Source organism: Protomyctophum bolini, assembly GCF_963924005.1.
Source record: "Protomyctophum bolini genome assembly, chromosome: 22".
Taxonomy (NCBI): domain Eukaryota; kingdom Metazoa; phylum Chordata; class Actinopteri; order Myctophiformes; family Myctophidae; genus Protomyctophum; species Protomyctophum bolini.
Genome location: NC_137883.1, coordinates 18521044 through 18540919, shown reverse-complemented (window position 1 = coordinate 18540919; position 19876 = coordinate 18521044). Strand labels below are relative to the sequence as shown.

The window sequence follows — 19876 nt, the reverse complement described above, 5'->3', positions numbered from 1 at the left end:
GTGTGCTGTATGCGACTGGTAAATTGTGCAGTTAATTTAATATTAACTCTGGGTGAGCCCGGGATCAAACTGAAACTGAGTACCTCGCGATTCCCATCCGGCCACTTGATTTACCGGCCACTGTACCCCACTGGTATGCGTGTTTTGGGGACCTCTAGGATTGGCTTGGAGTGCAAAGAGCAAAAAGTTAACTGAGAGATGATGTAGTGGTCAAATGATTAGAATAGACTCTCTCAGCACAGTTTCCATGTTCAACCCCAGTGTCCTACCATGTTTATTGATGGAGTACTTTTATCACTTGAATGCTGGAATACAAGAGAATAAAGGCCCAAAGGTACCTTGGAGCAGTGGTGCTTGTCTTGATTGGTTGCTTCTGCTGCAGGTTCAAGTCCCATATCATCAGGTACTGGAGGAGGACCGACGGGGGACCGTGTCCCTCCTGGTCCCTCCACTTTTTTCTTTCCTGAGAAGTAGGTGGAAGTGGTACCCGACCTGTCTGTCGAGTTTTGCGTCGGTCTCTAGTGACATCTAGTGGATAGAATGAGAGTGTAATACTTGTTTAGTTGTTTAATTCATACACATGGGACACAAGCTTAAGCAATCTCAGTCAAAGGAGGAGGATGCCATTAACTGAACATGTTAATGTTATTATAAATGTGTAAGTCTTAAATCAACCTGAAATGTTTCCTCAGCATTGTGCGCAGTCATTTTTAATCATACTAAATAATAATCATACATTCACGAATATGTAATTAATCTCAATGTTGTAGTAGGCCTATCGGGTGATCCTGACAGATCTACAAATCAACGCAAGGTACTGTAAGATACTATTACTTCTACTTGTGTTAAGTTGTGTAAGTCACATCATTATTATGACACTGTATTATGGGTGACACGCGCTACTACGTCAGTGTGCGCACATTTGCATCGGGCGCACGCAGAGGTGGTAACGATAACGTTCCAAAGTATTTTTCAACAGTGTAGTAGTTGGCTACTTTCTTCTTGAAAACGTGATAGTCGTTGGGATTCATCTGTGTCACTGAACAATTTTACTCCTTCAAAAACGGCTAATGTTTTTGAGCTCTGAAATAGTACCTGTCAAGTGGCTAGCTGGTTAGCTGGACGGCTAATAGTAATGATGAGATGAAATCTGCTAGTTAATCAGCTGCTTAACGTCTCTTTAGCCAGCTTGCTGTCATCGGCCAACTGTCACTCATTCTGTGCACACTTGCTAGGTGGGATGCTTCGGTACTTTTTAGGCTTAATACTATTCAATTGAATTGAAATTGTCACCAATGTGCGGCGAACGCACAGGCCTCAGTTGGGAAACAATAACAAGCTAGCCCCGGCTAGCCAGTTGCTCGCTAAAAGCCTGCTGAAAGCTGGCTTGCAGAGAGCAGACAGTGTTTCTGGAGAGAGCAGAGGTATGTTGTTTAACTAGCTGGGGTCTCTCTCTCTCTCTGGCACTTTGTTGTCATCGCTTTGCTTAGCACGTGATCATCACAACTGATCGAATTTCCTTCCTATGCAATTAAGCGACCAAGTCAAAACAAGGAACAAACTTTGTTGACTTTTTGATGTGCCCTACTAACGTTAGCTTCCAGGCTAACTCTAGCTAAGTAAGCGATATTTACACAATTATTGTTTGAGTAAAAAAAAAAAAAAGTTTATGATTAGTTAGTTGTCTTATCATTAAGTCTTCAAACTCAAGTTAGAGCATCTCAAGGCTGAATGAATAATTTTTCTATTTATAAGTTGGAAGCAAATTAAGTTGGCGTCATTGTATTGTAAAGTCTACCAGTATTAAGGTTACCAGCGACTGCTGTGGTTGTTGTCTGAAAATTAAAGGTTCAGTGTGACCTGTTTTCATGCTTTTGGTAGTAGGTTGTTTTTCCTGTTGCATTTCATAACTCTAAACTGTCTCTAGGAATACTCTACAGTATGAGGGCCAATGAATCTTGTGCCTTCATAGGTGCATGCAGTATGCACCATGGACCATGGATACTTGGTGGATCCATGCAGCGACAATAACTTCTAGTCGCCAACTGTTTCACAACCAGAACTTGACTTGACTTGCCAGTCTCAAGCTCCCAACAGACCAGTGTCTATCATGTCCTCTTCAGATCCAAAGTGGCATAGTGGCAGCAACACTGAAGGCACAGACATGGTCATAATTGAAGAAGCACTCAGTAATGGCACCTGCACTGTGGAGACTGTCATAGATTCTCACTGTGTCAGTAGCAGTGGAGATGTCCTGGGCATTGGAGGAGACCTCCTAGCACTTAGCAATGATGGCGTATCAGAGATATCCAACAGTGACCTCTCTCTGCCTGAGGTGTGCATTTCCACCAACAGCACTAGCTTTGAGGAGGATATGAACTACGAGGTCCAGCAGGCTTATAGGATTTTCACTGGCTTTCTCTTGGACAAGCACAAAGCAATAACGGGCCCGTTTCTCAATCCAATTGGCCACCTGGAGGCCCAGCATGGCATTGGTGGGGTCCGGGGTCGAGGACAGGCTCAGCTCAAACAGTCAATGTGCCTGCGGAGAATGGAAGAGAAGTTTGTTGGCCGTGAGTATGATACCATCACAGAGTTTGTAGCAGACTTCAGGTTGATGTTGGAGAACTGCTACCGCTACCATGGGGTGGACCACTGGATCTCCAAACAGGCCCAGAAGCTGGAAATCATGCTCGAGCAGAAGCTTACATTGCTGTCCAGGTGAGTTACAGGTTACAGAACAGTCAGCAAAAATGTACCGGTATACAGTACTAGAGCTGCACATTTAAAAACGTTAACATTACTGACTCATTTGACATTACTGAAATTGTTAAGATGTATTGAATTGTGGTATAAAACAGTTGCACATTTTAAACCATTAACACAATGTAATGACACTGATATCATGTTATAACACAATCCTATATTAAAATTACAATGTGGCCGTCACAAACTGATGCCATCCCAATGATTTGATTGGCCAAATTGAATTTGAGACACAATTCGGTCACAAACGTTATATCCCGATGTGATGTTACTTTTATGCAACAATTACAGTAATAAATATTACATCCAGATTTTATGGCCATTATGACCTTAACATCTCTAATGCATACATGGGCAACTGGCGGCCCGGGGGCGGGGGCCATCTTCACTTAATGCGACCCGCAGGTTAATATCGGAATACTGATATATTATTGATTTCAGCTGTTAAAATTCCAAACTAAAACTAAAATTTTACTTTTCAGGATTCCAATTCAAAAATAAGAAAACAATTCGGGATTCCAATTTGAATATAGCAAAAATAGCGCTGTGGCGCGTTTTGAGCTTGTACATCGGCTATTTTTGCTACTTTTGTGTGACATCGAATGACGAATTAGTGCATTCATTTACAAAAAAAGTTAAAATTAGGAGATAAGAGGTTTCAGCCTGACATTACATGCAATGTGGCCCTCTGGAGTGAGTATGGAAATATAGTGGCCCTCTCCATCATCAAAGTTGCCCACCCCCTGATCTAGTGGATCAAAGACATTTTTTTTAGGTATAACTTGAGCAGTTGCGGTGCCAAGTAATTGCCTAAGCAATTGTTGTGGGCATAATATGTGACTTTGTTTGAAACCAACAGCAGTCTAAAGTAACTTGGACCCAGGGGGGCAGTCAGACAGATATTTTGTGAAGCCACTGAGGAAATCGGGATTTCCTGAAAGTTCAGATAATGGCCTGTTGTGGCGCTGTCATTGGACCCAGAAAAACCCATAGCCCCATAGAAGTCCATGTATTTGGGCCCAACTTCACCTAGACTGTATTACCTTAATAAACATGGTCATTAATACTTTCTGCTTCTATAGTCACTAGTTTAAAGTCTCATTTCTAATGTCATAATATTCTTTTTGGAAAATTATGGTCCCATTTATTAAAAAAATGACCATAAAGTCGCGTATGTTCTGAGGGGCGTGGTTACCGTTACAGTCTATGATCGGGATTCCCCTCCCACTCGAGTAAAAAAAAAAACCAACGGAGAAGAAGGGGGGGAAGTCCCGCCTCGTTGTCTGGGCCAGCCAATGGCCAGCTGGGCCAAAACGGATCTAGAAAGATGGCGACTTACAATACAAGGACTGACAGGCTTCATTTTCCGTTCATGTTAGACCCGGAGAACGCTTTGTCCATATTTTTTACAGTCTATGCTTGGACCATATTGGTCTAATTAATTTGTCCAACTAGGACACTGCGAGAGAAGACAACATTGGCTATTACCTCTAAAGGATGTTTTGGTGCAGAGGAGGAGCGAGGTTCTGGGGGCACGTCCACCAGGAGAAGGTCAGCACCTCGTAGCCTGGCTACCCTCACAGTTGGTGGTCATGAGTCCGTCATGGTCCAGACCCTTCGGTTGGAAGAGCAGCAGAGAGCAAAGGAGGAGAAGCGGTAAATTAGAGTTGATGTGTTGTGTTTATGTGAAAAGGTGGATTACATTTGTTAACATAGAATATATTCTATTATTCTTGTATGCATTGCATGTGTTTAACTCTGATATAAATGCAAATCATAATCTTCCCTGTCAGGCAACGTGAGCTGGAGAAGAAGGAGGCAGAGGAAATGTCAGCCAAGGAGGTGGAAGAGTGGGAAAGGAACTTGCTGTCCCAGGCATCTCCACACTCTTTGGAAACCTTGTGGGAGCTCCCTGCCATTGGGCACCTACTCTGCCTGGCCCAGACTGCCCTTAATCTTCCTGAGATTGTCTTTTTTGAGCTGGAACGCTGTCTCTTGATGCCCCGCTGCAGCCCCTTCCTCTCCAAGATCATGTCTGCTTTACTCTGCCCACCCCAGAGAAGGGCAACTCTGCACCGACGGCCCTCCTTGCCCTATCGACGCTGGGAGTCAGAACTCAGACAACGAGTCCAGGGCTGGTATCGGACAGTTGGGGCGTCCAATGACCAGCCGGCCCGTGCTGAGCAGCTGGGACTCTGCCACCAGTTCTTTAGCACCCTGGGAGAAGTGAGCCCCTTGGAGGAGACACCCTTTCACCTGCTACCCTTCTACCAGCGAGTCTGGCTGCTCAAGGGGCTATGTGATAATGTCTATGAGACACAGAAAGATGTGCAGGATGTTGTGCTTGGCCAGCCCATCCATGAGTGCAGGGAGTCTATATTAGGCTATGACAGCAAGGAGTCTGCCTACATACACTTCCCCCATTTCTGTGGGGCGGACTTGAGGATCTACTGCCAGGGCCCCAGCATGCCCCCCAGATTCCCTTTACCCCCTGTCTGGGCAAAGAGGATTGAATCAGAGCTTGGGACAGAGGCCACAGAGGGTGAGGATTCTGATGGTATGAAGCCCAAGAAAATGAAGAGGCAATATTGTGGGATCTCTACAGAAATGGGGGAATCTGACGACTCAGGGAACGAGGGGGAAGAGAAACATGTGGATTTCAAAAGAGAAAACGGGGGCACAAAATGTAACAGTGAGAGATTGAATTTGTGGCCCTTGAAGGACAAGGAGGGGTCTGATACAGAGACCTCGGATGAAGATGAGTCAAGCCAAGATTCAAAGTCTCACTTTAAAATGCACAATAACTCTTTGTTTTTCCCTACACATATTGAAAACCCTAATAGAGGAAAATGTTTACGATTGAATTTTAAGGAAGAGTCACAGGAGTTGGAACACCAACCCAGCACACTCACGGTGAAGCAGGAGCTGAGCTTCTCTTTGGATTCAGGGAGAACAATCAAGGCAGAGACCCGGGAGCCCTGCCTGAGTGTAGGAGAGCATAGTTATACAGGCAGGTCCCCAGCTCGGTCTGAGAACCTTGCCTCACCAAGCAAAGTAACGGGGGTCAAAATGGGGGGAGATAGTCCCAACCATGGACACAATGTGTCTTCCTGTTTAGAAATGTCTAAACACAACACTGCATTTAAATCTGAGGAGCACGTTTGTTGTTGTAGCACCTCAAATGTGGCACAGCAATTGTGTGCTCAGAATTCAAGTGAAGAGAGAGCAAATGACAGGATGCGGAGTAGGGGAAAGAAACGAAAGGAAGGGCGAGGGACGGAGCAGCTGCCGGATGGAGTGAGGCAGTGCCAGGCCCAGCTGCAGCAGCCGGATGGAGTGAGGCAGTGCCAGGCCCAGCTGCACCAGCCGGATGGAGTGAGGCAGTGCCAGGCCCAAGCTGCAGCCCAGCTGCAGCAGCCGGATGGAGTGAGGCAGTGCCAGGCCCAAGCTGCAGCCCAGCTGCAGCAGCCGGATGGAGTGAGGCAGTGCCAGGCCAAAGCGGCTAAATCCAGCATGCAAATACCTGCTTCAACAATCAAGAGAAAAGATGAGAGGAAAAAAAACAAAACAGGTGAATCCAAAACTACAGTAACTTTCCATTTTACCACACCATCCACAGACATTTGCAATATGGCATAGCTCAACTGCATTCTACACATTTCTTAACTTTTTCTTATGTTTCAATCAGTATTTCCTTGGAAATATGTAAAAGTAAAAGATCTAAGTTCAATGGATTGATTTGTTGACAGGAAAAAAGCTCAACTCTTCAAAGAAAGTGAAAGAGGAATCTCCAGTTGAGCCATCGTTTAAGGTAGTCATGATGCAATACACCTTATTTATTCAACAGAAGGAGCTCTGATTAGTGTAGTGCCAATATATAATTCTGGTATAACACTGTCTGCTTTCATTCAGTCGATCTTCCAATTCGTTCCCCAATCTCTTTGGTTTTTAATACTCTATAATGAATTATTTTTTGTTCATCTTTTTTCTTTTATATAGTTAGTGTGCACCAGTCTTGAAGATTTGCGGGGGCTGATCAGTAAGACCGAAGATGAGCTTGACACACTGGAAAGCTCAAAAAAGAGAGCGGTTAGTATTTGCAACAATTCTGTAAATCATACTATCGCAAGAATTATTACCACTGATACCCAGTGGTGTGTTCTACCGTTATACACTATATACTTAGTATGCCGTGGTGAGAAGTTTTGAAGAAAAAAGCGTATAGCCGATATGTGCACACAGAGAATGATTATCGCATGCCCTCTAAAAAAACATACTTTCCACAGATTCAATGTAGAAATTATATTGTAGCCTACAGTATGTTGTGTAGAAAGAAATGTTCAGAGCTTTCTTAACTTGTCAACCAAATAAACGAAATATCTTCTGCATCAATTTCCTTGTGTTAACAGGACCGATGGTATTTCTACAAAGAATCAGTGAAGGACCTTCATATCACTCTAATCAGACTACTGAATGAGCTTTCACCATGGGAGCCAAAACTAGTCAAGGCCTACCAGAGAAACAGGTACAACTCGTTGAGTAAATTCTAGGGGCCAAATATGAAGTTACAAAGCCTATGTTGTTATAATTTGTGTTTTTCATTTTTCAAGTTAGTTGGATGTGTGGGATGAAGACATTCTCATCTTTCTAACCATGTAAATACTAAATTTTGCTTTGAATCAAGCATGTCAGAAAATGTATTTATATTGATAAGCAGCAGGCATATCCACTTTAGTGTTCATCATTCAGTCAAAAATTGTAACAATTAATTTAAATACTTATGTAATGTAGGTGTAATGCCATGGATGGATGGATGGATGCACAAAGTCATGTTTCTTTCCTTCCTTCCTTCTGTCTCTCAAGACAGACTGTTGGCTCACACCATTTTCATTTGACTAATCTTGTCACACTAATTGAAAGCCCTTCGCCCATTTATACGTGATAATCAACATACTGGGAAAGCCGGAAGTGAAACTATTGGAGTGTTTGCATTTTGTGACCATGACGGAGGCGCACCTCCAGAGCCGACTCAACGCTGTTCGAGTTACGTCCCGATAGGCAGAGAATAGTAAATATTAGTTTCCATGCCCCGACCATAGAGTTGGAAACGACACGTCCATCAGGGGGAGTCCTTGACCTGGCTATGTCTGCACCACCCTGCATGCACAGGCCGGGTGAACACAGCCAAACACCACGTCTAGTATGCCAGTATGGCCATATTCCAACGTCCTGATAACTGTTTATTTCGTGTATTTAATCTGCATGCCTGTCCAGACATAATGCTCTATGTTGCATCCATGCAACTGTCATAATTACTGTACAATTTGCATGAAATGCCATGTTATTGCGCAACATTTCACAGCGATCACATTTTAGGCCACACCCTGTTCCACTGCACGTGCGCACACACACACACACACACACACACACACACACACAGGGCGCAGCGTTACAGCACAGTATGGTCCACTGACTACAGTATGGTACAGTACAGTCTGCTACAGTACAGCCCAGTATGGTACAATACAGTACAGTACAGTATGGTACAATACAGTACGGTAAATTACAGTATGGAACAGTATGGTACAGTACAGCATGATACAGTACATGGCGTGGCGCTAGAGTGAGACCGGCCAAAGGCTGGTCGAATTCTAGTTTACATAATTTACATCCACAAAAACTCACTGAAATGGTTTGATATTTGTTTCTGAAACATCCAGCACTCCACAGTGCAAAGTCTTAAGATGTTGGTTTCCATGGATAAAATATCTGAGTTGATTAAAGAGACAGTGCTGCAATTTTGGTACAGTTTTTCATTCATCTATGGCAGGGTTCCCCAATTAGCGGCCTGCGGGCCATCTGCGGCCGTTTTTTCCCCCAGATATAAATGGCATTAAATGGGGGTCAGTAGCCTCTGCATGTCAAACTGGGGGTCCTTTTCAAATGGGGTCTTGCCCTGAAAATTAATTTTCAGACCTTGACCTCGCGCTTGCCGACTCGGCCCCCAGCCTGGTACCCTCGTCAAAATATGGCCCTTGAGGAAAATGTATTGGGGAACCCTGATCTATGGAGTTAACATTACTCCTAGTTTAATAAGGGATGTTTGTGAGGTTGTCTTGCCTTTGTATTTTCAACAAGAAGACTATGTACCTTCCATCAGATTAATACTAATATTGAATTGCATCGCTAAAATTATGTGTCACGCCTGATCTGAATGCACCTCAACGATGCGTAGAGAGAGTGCAGTTAGCCAACACCAACTCAGGACACCCTCCTGGCATCATGGTCTTGAGCTCTGCAGTGTTAGATCCGCTGTTGGGGCGCAGTGTGTCTATGTCTATGGACCAGGTGGTGCGCCTCTTTCCTTTCCTGGCTGTGCCCTGGGTTGGCAACCTGTAAGGATGAAATGTACTGGTATTAATAATCCATGCTAATTCAACAAACGCTACTGCTATTGTATTAGCATTGTTGTGAAGCAATAATAATAATGGGGTAATGGGCATGTGGCACTGGATCTCATACAAGATTTGTCTTGTATCATTCCGGATTAAAAAGTGTAAATGAATTAAATATATGCGAGAAACAATTGTTATTTTTATATCACTAGCATTGAGCTTGAGTGACTCCCATTTGCATTATGTTTAGTCTTGTATCCAGTATCCACTTCCTAACAAAACTCCAACATCTTTACCTAACTGTAATAACACCAACGATGTCTAACCTTAACCATACTAACCTTAACTAAAGTTATTTAATTAAACCCTTGTCTAAAGGAGTACTTTACATTTCTGATGACCATTTTCCAAAGCATAACATGGTTTGTTTTGTATTCAATGAAGCCTCTCGTTCATTTCAGTAAAAAAAACTTTGCTTTAAAGATAATTTTACACCCTACATTTTTGTGCTGAAATGTTATTCTTCTGCAAATCAGTTTCAGCAATATTAGAAACTGTTTTCAATTACATTTGTGTCTGCAACACTGCCAGTTCTGTATAATTCCAATTATTATTATATAACACTAAAAATACACCTTGTCTCAACTTTCTTCTGCCCCCGGCATCAGACTCCGCATGAAGAAGGAATTTGACGACTTCAGAAAACATTCAGACTACAATAACTTTGTGCGAGAAGAGTGTGTATCATCGTCGTCAGAAGAGGATGAAGACGACAGTGTAGGAAGAGAAATGTGCTCTCCCCCTGACCACTATAGAGGGTCTGAAGAGGATGACCATGGTGTCCCCAGATGTCTATGGACTGGAGGTAGTGGAATTCAGTCAAACCTTTACAAATTATTATTTGATTACTTTGTTAGAAGGAGCATGAAACCCCTGAGCTGATTTTGTAGTTAAGTTAACTTAACCCTAACGCTTTTCCAGTTCAGGCTAATACTATAGCAAATTAAACATGGCAGGCACGTAAGCAATGCAGCTGCATCCAAATACGGTAATATGGGTGTGTTAGAGCCATGGTGTGCCAATGTGCAAGCATAAAGCGTTGCAGTCCTGCCCCCTGTGACGGCACCGGAAGAGATTTTCCTATTCATTTTTCCATAGACGTTTCAAAGCGTATTTATTTAAAGACCTGTAAGCCTCGGACAAAGCCAACAGCCGAGTTGACAAATCATGAAAAACTCATTTTTGGGGGCTGAAGAAATAGTTAGAAGAAAAAAGGGGCAGGGTACAACCCTTTTTTGTAGAGGGAAATTCTGCTCTTGTGCCCTTGTCGTTCTGAATGTGGGCGGGATTGCGATGCTCTATAGACCACCATAGTTTCTTCCAGAAAGTGGTTTAAACATGTTCCCTTTCGGATATCTTAATTTGATTGGATCAGCAGCAGATTTGAATCAGAAACGCAAATGAAGGTCAGGTGTGTTTCCAGGAACAAGACATGTTTATGCCAACTTCTAGAAAGGAGAACTACTGTTATGCACATAGCCTATCGTCAAAGTATACTTGTATTGTAAATAACCAAAGTATTTATCATAAAATGTACATTTTACATTTTTTTACAGGAGCCTTAAAGCAATCTGAGGATCAGTCAAGCGACAGCTTGATGACAACTGTCACCGCCAACCGCCTAAAATGTCCTTTCAGCACAGATGAGGACCTCACCCTGCGGCAGAGAAACCACACCAATATTACCATTCTTCCATTGGAGCCTCAGCCTAGATCTGGACTAAACATAACGGACAAAGCCAGTGAAGGATGTTCAACATTGGCTGCAGCATCTGCAACTCAAGCTTCACTGGGATCTAGATCCATTATTCTCCACCCCACAATTAGTCTCCCTAAGGGCTACACACCCATCCCCACCTTGCTGGCTAAGAGTGTGGGAAACAAAGTGACCTTAATGAAGAGGCCTGCTGACTACCTGGGGGTCAGCAGCAATGTCGGTCAGAGCAAAGTGCAGGTGATGACCCATCCTTCACTTATGGTGGCTGCCAGCAAATGTACTCAAGCACAAAGTTCCCAAACTCAGCCTGAACAGAGCTTCCAACAGTTGCCCTCACAAGGACCCCAAAAGACTCAAGTACATAAACGAATAATAGCCACAGCAACAACTCCTCTTCCCAAATCCCCACAGGCTAAACCATCCCATGCAACTTTACCAAAGAGTCCTGTTCAGGTAGTGTGCAAAGTACCCGAGGGACTGGGCCACCTTTTAAAGAAAGACAACAACAGCCAAGTAAAGATTTCTGTTCAGTCTATTATTGACCAGAACACTGGAGAGAAGAGGATGCAGCAAGTGGTAATTCTGCCATCCAACCTTCTCATTCAGAAAATCGAAGAGAAATTACCTTCACAACAACTACATAAGACCACCCAACCTCCGTTTTCTAAAGTGACTGGCCCTTTATATATGACCACCAACTCACCTGGGTTTACTATTCCAGATAGTAGAATCCCTGTGCAGCAAGTGGCTCCACTTAAAGCTGCCAGGGCAGTAAGGAACCCATCTCCCTCTGTTTCCCCTCATCTGCAACAGAGCCCTCTAAATACATCAAGCATCAAAGTGCCACAAGCCTCCTGTACTCAAGCAAACACACCACAGACCATCGTGCAGAACTGGCCGCTTGCCACATCTACCAGTGCAGTTTCTACTGAATCTACAGACCCTAAACAGGAGCTGAAGACGGTGTGTATCCGTGACTCTCAATCCATTCTCGTCACCACTAGAGGGGGGAACACTGGTATAGTCAAAGTCCAAACGTCCTCAGACCAAAATGCTCCTGGGTCATTGCCACCCAGCCCAATAATCACCATTTCACCTCAGTTCAAAGCCTTCCTCGTATCCCAGACCTCTCCTCGTTCCCTTTCTGCTCCATCTCAGACATCCACATGCACATTCCCAGCAGGGATGAAGCTGTCAGAAGTGCAGCCTCAACAGCAGGCCCATTCAGTGAAGAGCTCCTCTACTGTCACAGCTCCACGGCCAGCTCCATGCACTGGCACTGTTCCTCTTGTAGGCCTAAGGAGCCTAACATCAGGCAACTCTGTTGGGTCCACTGGAACCATGGTAGTAAGTCAGTCCGGACAGAAAGCAGAGACTACAACTTCTGGTTCTCAATTGCCAGCTCCACTGGTAAAAAACACTGTGATTGTCCCGTCACTGAGTGGCTCTGGTACTAATCCCCTTGCTACCACACCAGCACAGTCCAAGCTGGGGGTAAAATGTGTCAATACAGACGATAGGTCTCAATTGACCAAATTAATTCTAGTCGCTCCCTCTCCTTCTTCCTCCTCGTCTTCCTCCTCAAACACAGCTCTACACAAAGTCACTTCCTCTTCCACAACGTCACTGTCTTCTTCAAGGTTTGTCTTCATCAGCCAATCTGCAGGAGCAACCACCACCACTACCACCTCTATGGGATGCTTTGCAAACCTGGGGCTAGTTGCAGGTACTGGTGGTCAGCCACTGACTGCATCAATACCAAGTGAACCAGTGAAGATGGGAATAAGTTTGGGCCAACCTGTTAACATTAACCACTCAGAGGTCCAGAGTATTACCGGCACTCTGCCCACAGGTACACTGTAAATTAATTTTTCGCTGCATTCCACACAACTACTGAAATAACTTATTTTAGTGGTAAAATAATCAAATATTAGTTATTGATAGCAGTAGAACAGTAGAATTGGGATGCACATTGCACACGCAGATTAGACACACCAACGGACCGACATGCGGAAACAAAGGTTGGACATGCGGTGGAACATCCGCTGCTCCGTGCTTGCGGTTCGGGTTAGGGTTTGAGGTAGGTTGTCAGTCTAATGACAGTCGTACCAATAGTATGTCTAATCTAAAGCCTGTACCCGAATAATTCACTTTGATTGCACATCTCAAGCCTTTATTCTGTGTGAAGGATGGTGCATCGAATGTCACTAAAAGCTAAGCTTCAGAGCTCCCAAAACTAACAGCCTTAGTCCACTGAATTCCAATACACTTTTATAGTTTTGGATGGCTCAGGGAAGAAGACAGGGTTAAATAAATATCAATGGGATCGTTTGAGGGGGTCCCAACAAAAATAGATGTCAGTCGTTATATGTATACAAAATAGACAAAAAAAATACATTTTAAGATACTAAGTGGGACCGTGCCCTGTGAGTGACAGCCACAACACCAGAGGGAGCACCCACAATCTGGTGCCCCACAAATTTTGCACAAACATTTGACCATTTGACCAAAATACCAGCAGATCTGCAAGCTCACGTGTCACGTTCGACACTTTTTTAGATTGGCTATTTCCAGCAAAGATTCAGTATTTGGTGTAGACTAGAGGGAATAAAATAGGGGATCTAGTGATCCCTGTGGGACTCCGGTCAACGAACTATATAACTCAGACCAGGCGTGATTTCTTAACCATCAACTACCCTATTGTCTATTTTTGTGGGACTCAGATTGGTATCAGATAAGCTGTATAGTTCACTGTGATTTGAATACTTTGATACTTTATTATTATTATTACATTTGAATACTTTGATACTTTTGTCTGAACAATGAACATACATAAATGCTGTTCTAGATAATTTATTCTGTGGTGAGAATTTAATCTTTTTTCATTCATGGTAATTTAACTTCCAGGTGTTCAAATCCGACTGCCAGGACGAACAGTGAGCCTCGGACAAGCTGGTGGTGCCCTGCCACAGTCTCCTAAGAGCACAGCAGTATCTATCTCCATGACAGGCTCTCAACCAGCTACAACCGGAATGGCTCTAGTCCAGAGCTCTAATATGGTCACCAGCAATCTTGGTCAGGTCAGTACTTCCACCAGCTGCCATGTGCAGGGTGTCTCAGCCTTTACCACTGTCCCCGGGTCAAGTCCTCCCAGATCCATGGCTGCTATTGTCGCACCTCCCCCAGGCTGCGTCGTCAAGAAAGACCCTAGTCTGAGCAAAGGAGTATTTGCCACCAACCCATCTGCTCAAGTCACAACTACTGCACAGATTAACCCTGCCAAAACCACCATGCCCACGCTGGTCCATCAATCTACAAATGTCCTAAGTGTACCTACTCCTTCCATTGTCCCTCACACACCTGCTTCCACGTTAAAGCGCGCCAGTATTACAGGTAGCACCAACCCTTTCTCAACCAGTACTATTCTGTCTGCCAGCACAATGCAGCAGAGAATAGTCATTAACACCACCACACCCCTTGCTGCTGGCACACAGATTCTCCTCAACAACACACGGTTTGTGGTACCTCCCCAGGGATTAGGACCCGGCAGCCATGTCCTCCTCATTTCCAGTCCTGTAACACCACCAGTGCCTATTACTAGTACCACCACCACTCCAGTAAAAGCTCTACTCGAGGGCCCCAGCCCAATGACTGATGCCTCACAAAGGCCAGTGATACCTGCCTCACACCCAGCCAGGTTGCCCAATAAGCAGGCCAGAGGTTCTTCTGTGGTAGTGGGCGCACCTGCAATGGGTTCAACTGTGCTGATAACTACTCCTACTGTAACCCCACTCAGACTAGCAGGAACACCTACCTTGAGCTCACCTTCACCTGGTGCAACCAATGTAGTGTCAGCTCTACCCAGGTTGCCAGCTCCCCACGGGCTGGCATCACCTGTTTCAGGAACACCAATCCTGGTCTCAGCCCTGCCATTGTTGGCAAGCACATCATCAGCCCTAATTTCACCAGTTATAACCAGTGCACCAACTCCTACTTCTGTACTACCTGCAGTCCAGTTACCTGCTGGGACAACTCTAGCACAGTGCTCACCTCATAAATCTACTCTCTCACCAGCCCTAGCTGTCCTTCCCAGGTTAACAGCACCACCATTATCCTCGCCTGTCTTACCCACTACCTCCACTGTTGCCTTGATCAGTCCTGGTACGTCAACTCTAGCCCCTCTCTCTTCAGCAGAGTTAGCAGGTTTACCACCTGCTCCAGCTACCCAGCAGAGGGGATCAGTGGGCACACTTTCAGCATCATCTACTGCTAAGAATATGATGCAAGCTTCACTGCACACAGGACCTACCCATACATCAATCAAACACCAGGTGGCAACAGTCATGCAGCCAATACTAGCATGCACACGGACGCAACTGTTACCAACAGTGGCTGTCCCACCAATTTCTAGCACTGCATCCAGGATGCAGTCCCTGCCTATTGCTACAGTAACCCCAATTGGAAGCACCCTCAATAGCTTACAAGCATCGCCTGTGGCAATTGTACCTCCATCCAACACCACTGTACTAATGACTCCAGCTCAGCCTAACCGAGAACTTAAAACACATGAGACCCTTTCTACACCTACCTTTCTGACCAATAATGCACTTGGAAAGCCCTCTCTACAGAACTCTGCTTCAGCTGTGCATTCCACTATTGGATCCAAGCTACTCATTAGTCCAGATGGTGCCGTTTTAAACACAGTTCAAGGCCCAGTCAATCCAGCAAGCCTGCCGGTGATTAGCCCCAAACCACTGGCTACACTGGTGGTGTCTTCTAGTAGTTCCTCTTCTAGAGCACTGCCCACCACCTGCACAAACAATTCCACTGTACAGACTGCAGAGGGAGACATAAGTGAACCAATGAACTGAGACTAGAGACAGCTAATGTGAGGACATGATCTGTCCACACCGATATTCCAGCAGCTTAATTTTGTGAGATGGTGTAGAACCTCTGTTTATAGTTATCTTGGGGATAGTCAAACAGTTTTTCAGCTGTAGTTTGATCAACCATACCTGATATGCATCTAATCTGTTGTAGGTTACACCCTATGGTTAGGTCATACTGTTAGTATGTTGTGCTCTCAAAAACAGCAGATTGGAAATGTACTGTATACTGTGATGGTTTTGTAATTTTTTAAACATGCTGTTGCCCGGGGTGAATGTTGTGATTGCATAGTTGTTTTTCATATGGGCCAGTTATTCATGTTTTAGCAATTCATTTGGTTGACAGGGTAGATAAAACGAATTTCAATTGAATGTCGTTCCGATATTTTCAAATACATTAGATACTGCATTAAGAAATGATTGTCAGTATCCCTTTCATTGGTATAACTGTCAGTTACAATTGATAATCTAAAAGAAGCATTTTGCATTTAAGCAGTTTAAATAGATTTGTAATAACATGTTTGAGCCCATATCAAATGTTTTGATGTTACATTTATTTATTTTTACCACATAGATTTTTCAGATATATTTAGTGGGTACATTTTCATTGAATAGTGTGGACATTTCTGCATGGAAATAAACAATGCAACTGTCCCCTATGAATGTGTTTGCGGTGTTTCATCCCTTATATGTGTAGATATAAAGAGGAAATATACAATCTTTTAACAGCTAATACTAAAATGTTACCATCGTGCAAGGTGACATTTATGATACAAAGGAACCATATAATCAACCAAGTTAGTGTTACACTATGAAAAAACGCTTTTCATTGATGTTATACAATGACAGATTACAAAGAAAGTTCAGAGTATTATACACTATTGACTTTTCTTCAAGGGGAGTAGGGTGGAGGTAGTGGCCCAGCTGAAATCTTCTCATAGGCAGGAGGTGCATTGGGAACCTATATGAAAAATTGTGAAACAGGCAAAATCTGTTAACGATTTAAATAGTCAATACTTGCTTGTTCAAATGTTCAGTTACACTGAATTGTATTTTTCATACCAGCTATTTTATGAAAATGAGAGTATAATCCCCCCTTCGCCTTTAGTCTTGTGACAATCTGTTTTGCAGGCATCCATTGCATCAGCCTCACATGCCCCACGTGCAATCGGTGCCCCCAGCCAGGTTTTCTGAATACCATCTACAGTATTTTAGATTTTGTGTTACAATGAAATGCTTGAGATTCTGTTAGTATTGGAATTACCAAACTACATTAAGTCTACATTTACTATGATAACTTGAGTTAATTATGTGTTACTATTATGGACACTGTCAGGCGATATAACAGCCTCGGTTCAGCCTGCCCTTCCAGCATTACTGACATTCATGGTCGGTGTAGCAATTTTTCCTGTTGGTTCATTCATTCATTCATTTCTTAAATATTCAGCCAAAGGTGAGCAGATTTAAGGAAAATGCAATTCAGTCTCGTACCACAGACTGGAGGCTTCCAAAGTCTGTTAGAGCCATCTTGTTTTCTGATGAGGGTCCAGCCTCGGTGTACTGACCTCCTGTGTAACCTGGGGAGCCTGGTCTCTGGGTCTTTAGATGGAAGACAGGAAGAATGAGTGGAAGAAAGGGAAGGAATGAGAGAAGTGTAAAGAGGAGGGTATTTGTGGGGTGGGTGTGTGTGTGTGTGGGGGGGGGGGGGGGGGGGGGAGACATTGTGATGCTAGGTTATGAATAGACAATAACATCACAAGGTACAGTAGCTGTATAGGCAGTTTAACCACTTTAACCCTATTTTATACTTCGGCTAAACCCATTCTAGGCGGGAACCCCTTTTGGTGTTCTAACCCTTCTGTACAGTATGTACAGTATTCAAAAATGTAACATATTTGAAGTTTTTCAGAAAACTTTTTTAGATTGGGCCTCAGTCCAAAATGGGTTAAAAATAGACAATGGACAAGCTCGCAACGCGCTGTGATACACAAATCTGTCTCTTTGAGGGGTCCAAATTATTTTTAGATGGGGGTCCGCAGCCAAATAATTTAAATTTGGGACTCCTTGACATGAGAAATCTTGAGAACCACTGTTGTAAATGATCTTATTTTTGCATAGAAGTTTGATGCACGCACTCTGATAAGTTTGTAGCCACTCCTTCTTCTGAAGTACCAGCAGCCCAGAATGAAAAGAGCTGCCAGGATGATCACCAGCAAAACTATGCCAACAGCCCTGTGGGTCAAAAGCAGCACAATGAAGAGAAAATGGCCACTAACAATTTACATTAAATTAAATAGTCATTTCTGCATCCACAACTTTTTCTTTTATACTTTGCATTATAATTATATATAATTATCATACATTGATTATTATTATTATATGTTTTAATTCACTGACTCTTCAGCTCTGACATATCCACCACGTCTGCTGGCAAAGTAAATGTTGAATTCCCCTCTCGGCATCCCGCCAGTACGATTATTACACAGCATCCACCTGAAAACCAGTCATAAACTTTATAGCACAACATAATAACATTGTGACTTGTCAAAGATATTATGAATATGTTCAATTCCCATATGTTTTAGTGGCCGTAAACAAATTCCTCTCTCAAATAAACTGAAAATCAGACTTAAAATTAATTAATTATATTGAATTACATTTGTATTACCTTATTATTACCAACATAAATAAGCTATTTAGTTAATTGACACAATCCCTTCCCAGCCAAATAGTAGCTAAACAATGTAAAATATGCCTGGGAACTATACATTTACCCATAAAATAGAAAGCTGACGATGTGTCAGACTGTTACTGTAGTGATTCTGCTGTTATAAAGAATATAAGAGAGTCAGCTCACCCAAATTAGATAATCAGATTGTAGTAGAACAGTTCCTCTGACAGGTTCGCTGGCTTGCAAGGACTGGTCCTCAGAGCAGGATCTGGTGGAGAAAAGTGAGGGGTAGGAATTCTCATGATCGTCACGGGTTAGAGGCTCATGGTTAAATCCATTGAAGCAGAGTAATTAGCGTGAAACCCTCCGGTGCTGAACGCAAAACTATTATCCATTTGTGGAATTAAGTCTGCTGACTTCATAGGAGGTGGGGGCTCAGCGTACCTAAGATTTCATCCTCTAGCAATAACATAGGCCTATAGTTTTAGCGTATATAGGTTTGGTTAATGAGCTGGAGAGACCCCTGTTAACTAGGAGAAGAGAGGAGAGCTTTAACTATTATGTATTTCTTAAAAACATATCACAAATTCACACCCTGTTTACTAAGGGGTGTAATATTTTGCATTAATGAGCTCAACACTGTAAAATCTTCAGTGTTAGCTCAGAGGGTTAAATTAGGCTAAGCAGTAAAGGTGCGCCTCTGAGGCCTCATCTGTAAGGTTTTGTACTGTTTTTGTACTGGTTTTCCAGTGCACAAAACCTCAGATTATTTAATTTCAGATCATTTGGATTCTAAATATTTTGGTATATTAAAATGAGCACTTTCAACTTTTGCAACCATCTTGATGCTCATTATAATTTTCTCTTGTGCCTCAGAGGTGGGCTGTGCCTGTGGACAGTTCAGAAACATGTCCAGTGTCTAACAATGACATCATCGATGGGGAATCCAAGATAATAGAAAATACAGCCTTACTGTACTCTTCCTGAAAGGTTTTGCATGCTGGAATAGAAGCCATGTTTCTGTGTGTCTGTGTACGTGCGTGTCTGTCTGTCTGTCTGTCTGTCTGTGCTGTTCATTTCTAGATTGCCTTGAGGTGGAATTGTAGACTTGTTGAATTTTTTGGATAGTCCTGGAATGGGATATGAGTCTGCAAGGGTACAGTGCTATAGGTCAAAAAATTACACCTGTGTGAAGTGAGTGGTGCAACTCTGTGTGGGGGTGCCCGGGGGTGGGGGGTCCCCGGAAGTTCCAGGCCCACAGAAATGCGCCCAGGGGCCCGGGCCAGTTCCGGCATGCCGCCCCGCGTCCGAAACGGTTGAGAAATGACAGAGTTACCGTATGGGGGTCCCTCTACTGTACCCTCTACTGTACTGTACTGGC

The 19876-nt window shown here is 43.5% G+C and overlaps 2 protein-coding genes across 3 annotated transcripts; one reads left to right on the top strand and one right to left on the bottom strand.

The window, feature by feature from the left end:
- The first annotated feature begins 956 nt into the window (after nucleotides 1–956).
- brd10 (bromodomain containing 10) lies at nucleotides 957–16483 on the top strand. Of its 2 annotated transcripts, XM_080755421.1 has the most exons (10): nucleotides 957–1424; nucleotides 1928–2721; nucleotides 4222–4422; nucleotides 4560–6337; nucleotides 6516–6577; nucleotides 6766–6855; nucleotides 7176–7291; nucleotides 9830–10026; nucleotides 10778–12790; nucleotides 13846–16483. In XM_080755421.1, the coding sequence occupies exons 2-10, from the start codon at nucleotides 2111–2113 to the stop codon at nucleotides 15807–15809; spliced, it is 7032 nt and encodes a 2343-aa protein (XP_080611547.1). In that variant the 5' UTR covers nucleotides 957–1424; nucleotides 1928–2110; the 3' UTR covers nucleotides 15810–16483. The 2 variants fall into 2 exon arrangements, with proteins under 2 accessions (XP_080611547.1, XP_080611546.1); XM_080755420.1 differs by having other exon boundaries at nucleotides 957–2721.
- mlana (melan-A) lies at nucleotides 16364–18763 on the bottom strand. Its single transcript, XM_080755422.1, has 5 exons — nucleotides 18682–18763; nucleotides 18222–18317; nucleotides 17960–18056; nucleotides 17316–17423; nucleotides 16364–16785 (listed from the first exon to the last, which is right to left on the bottom strand). Exons 2-5 carry the CDS (start codon nucleotides 18311–18313, stop codon nucleotides 16717–16719), a joined length of 366 nt encoding a protein of 121 aa, XP_080611548.1. The 5' UTR covers nucleotides 18314–18317; nucleotides 18682–18763; the 3' UTR covers nucleotides 16364–16716.
- Between the last annotated feature and the right edge of the window lie 1113 nt (nucleotides 18764–19876).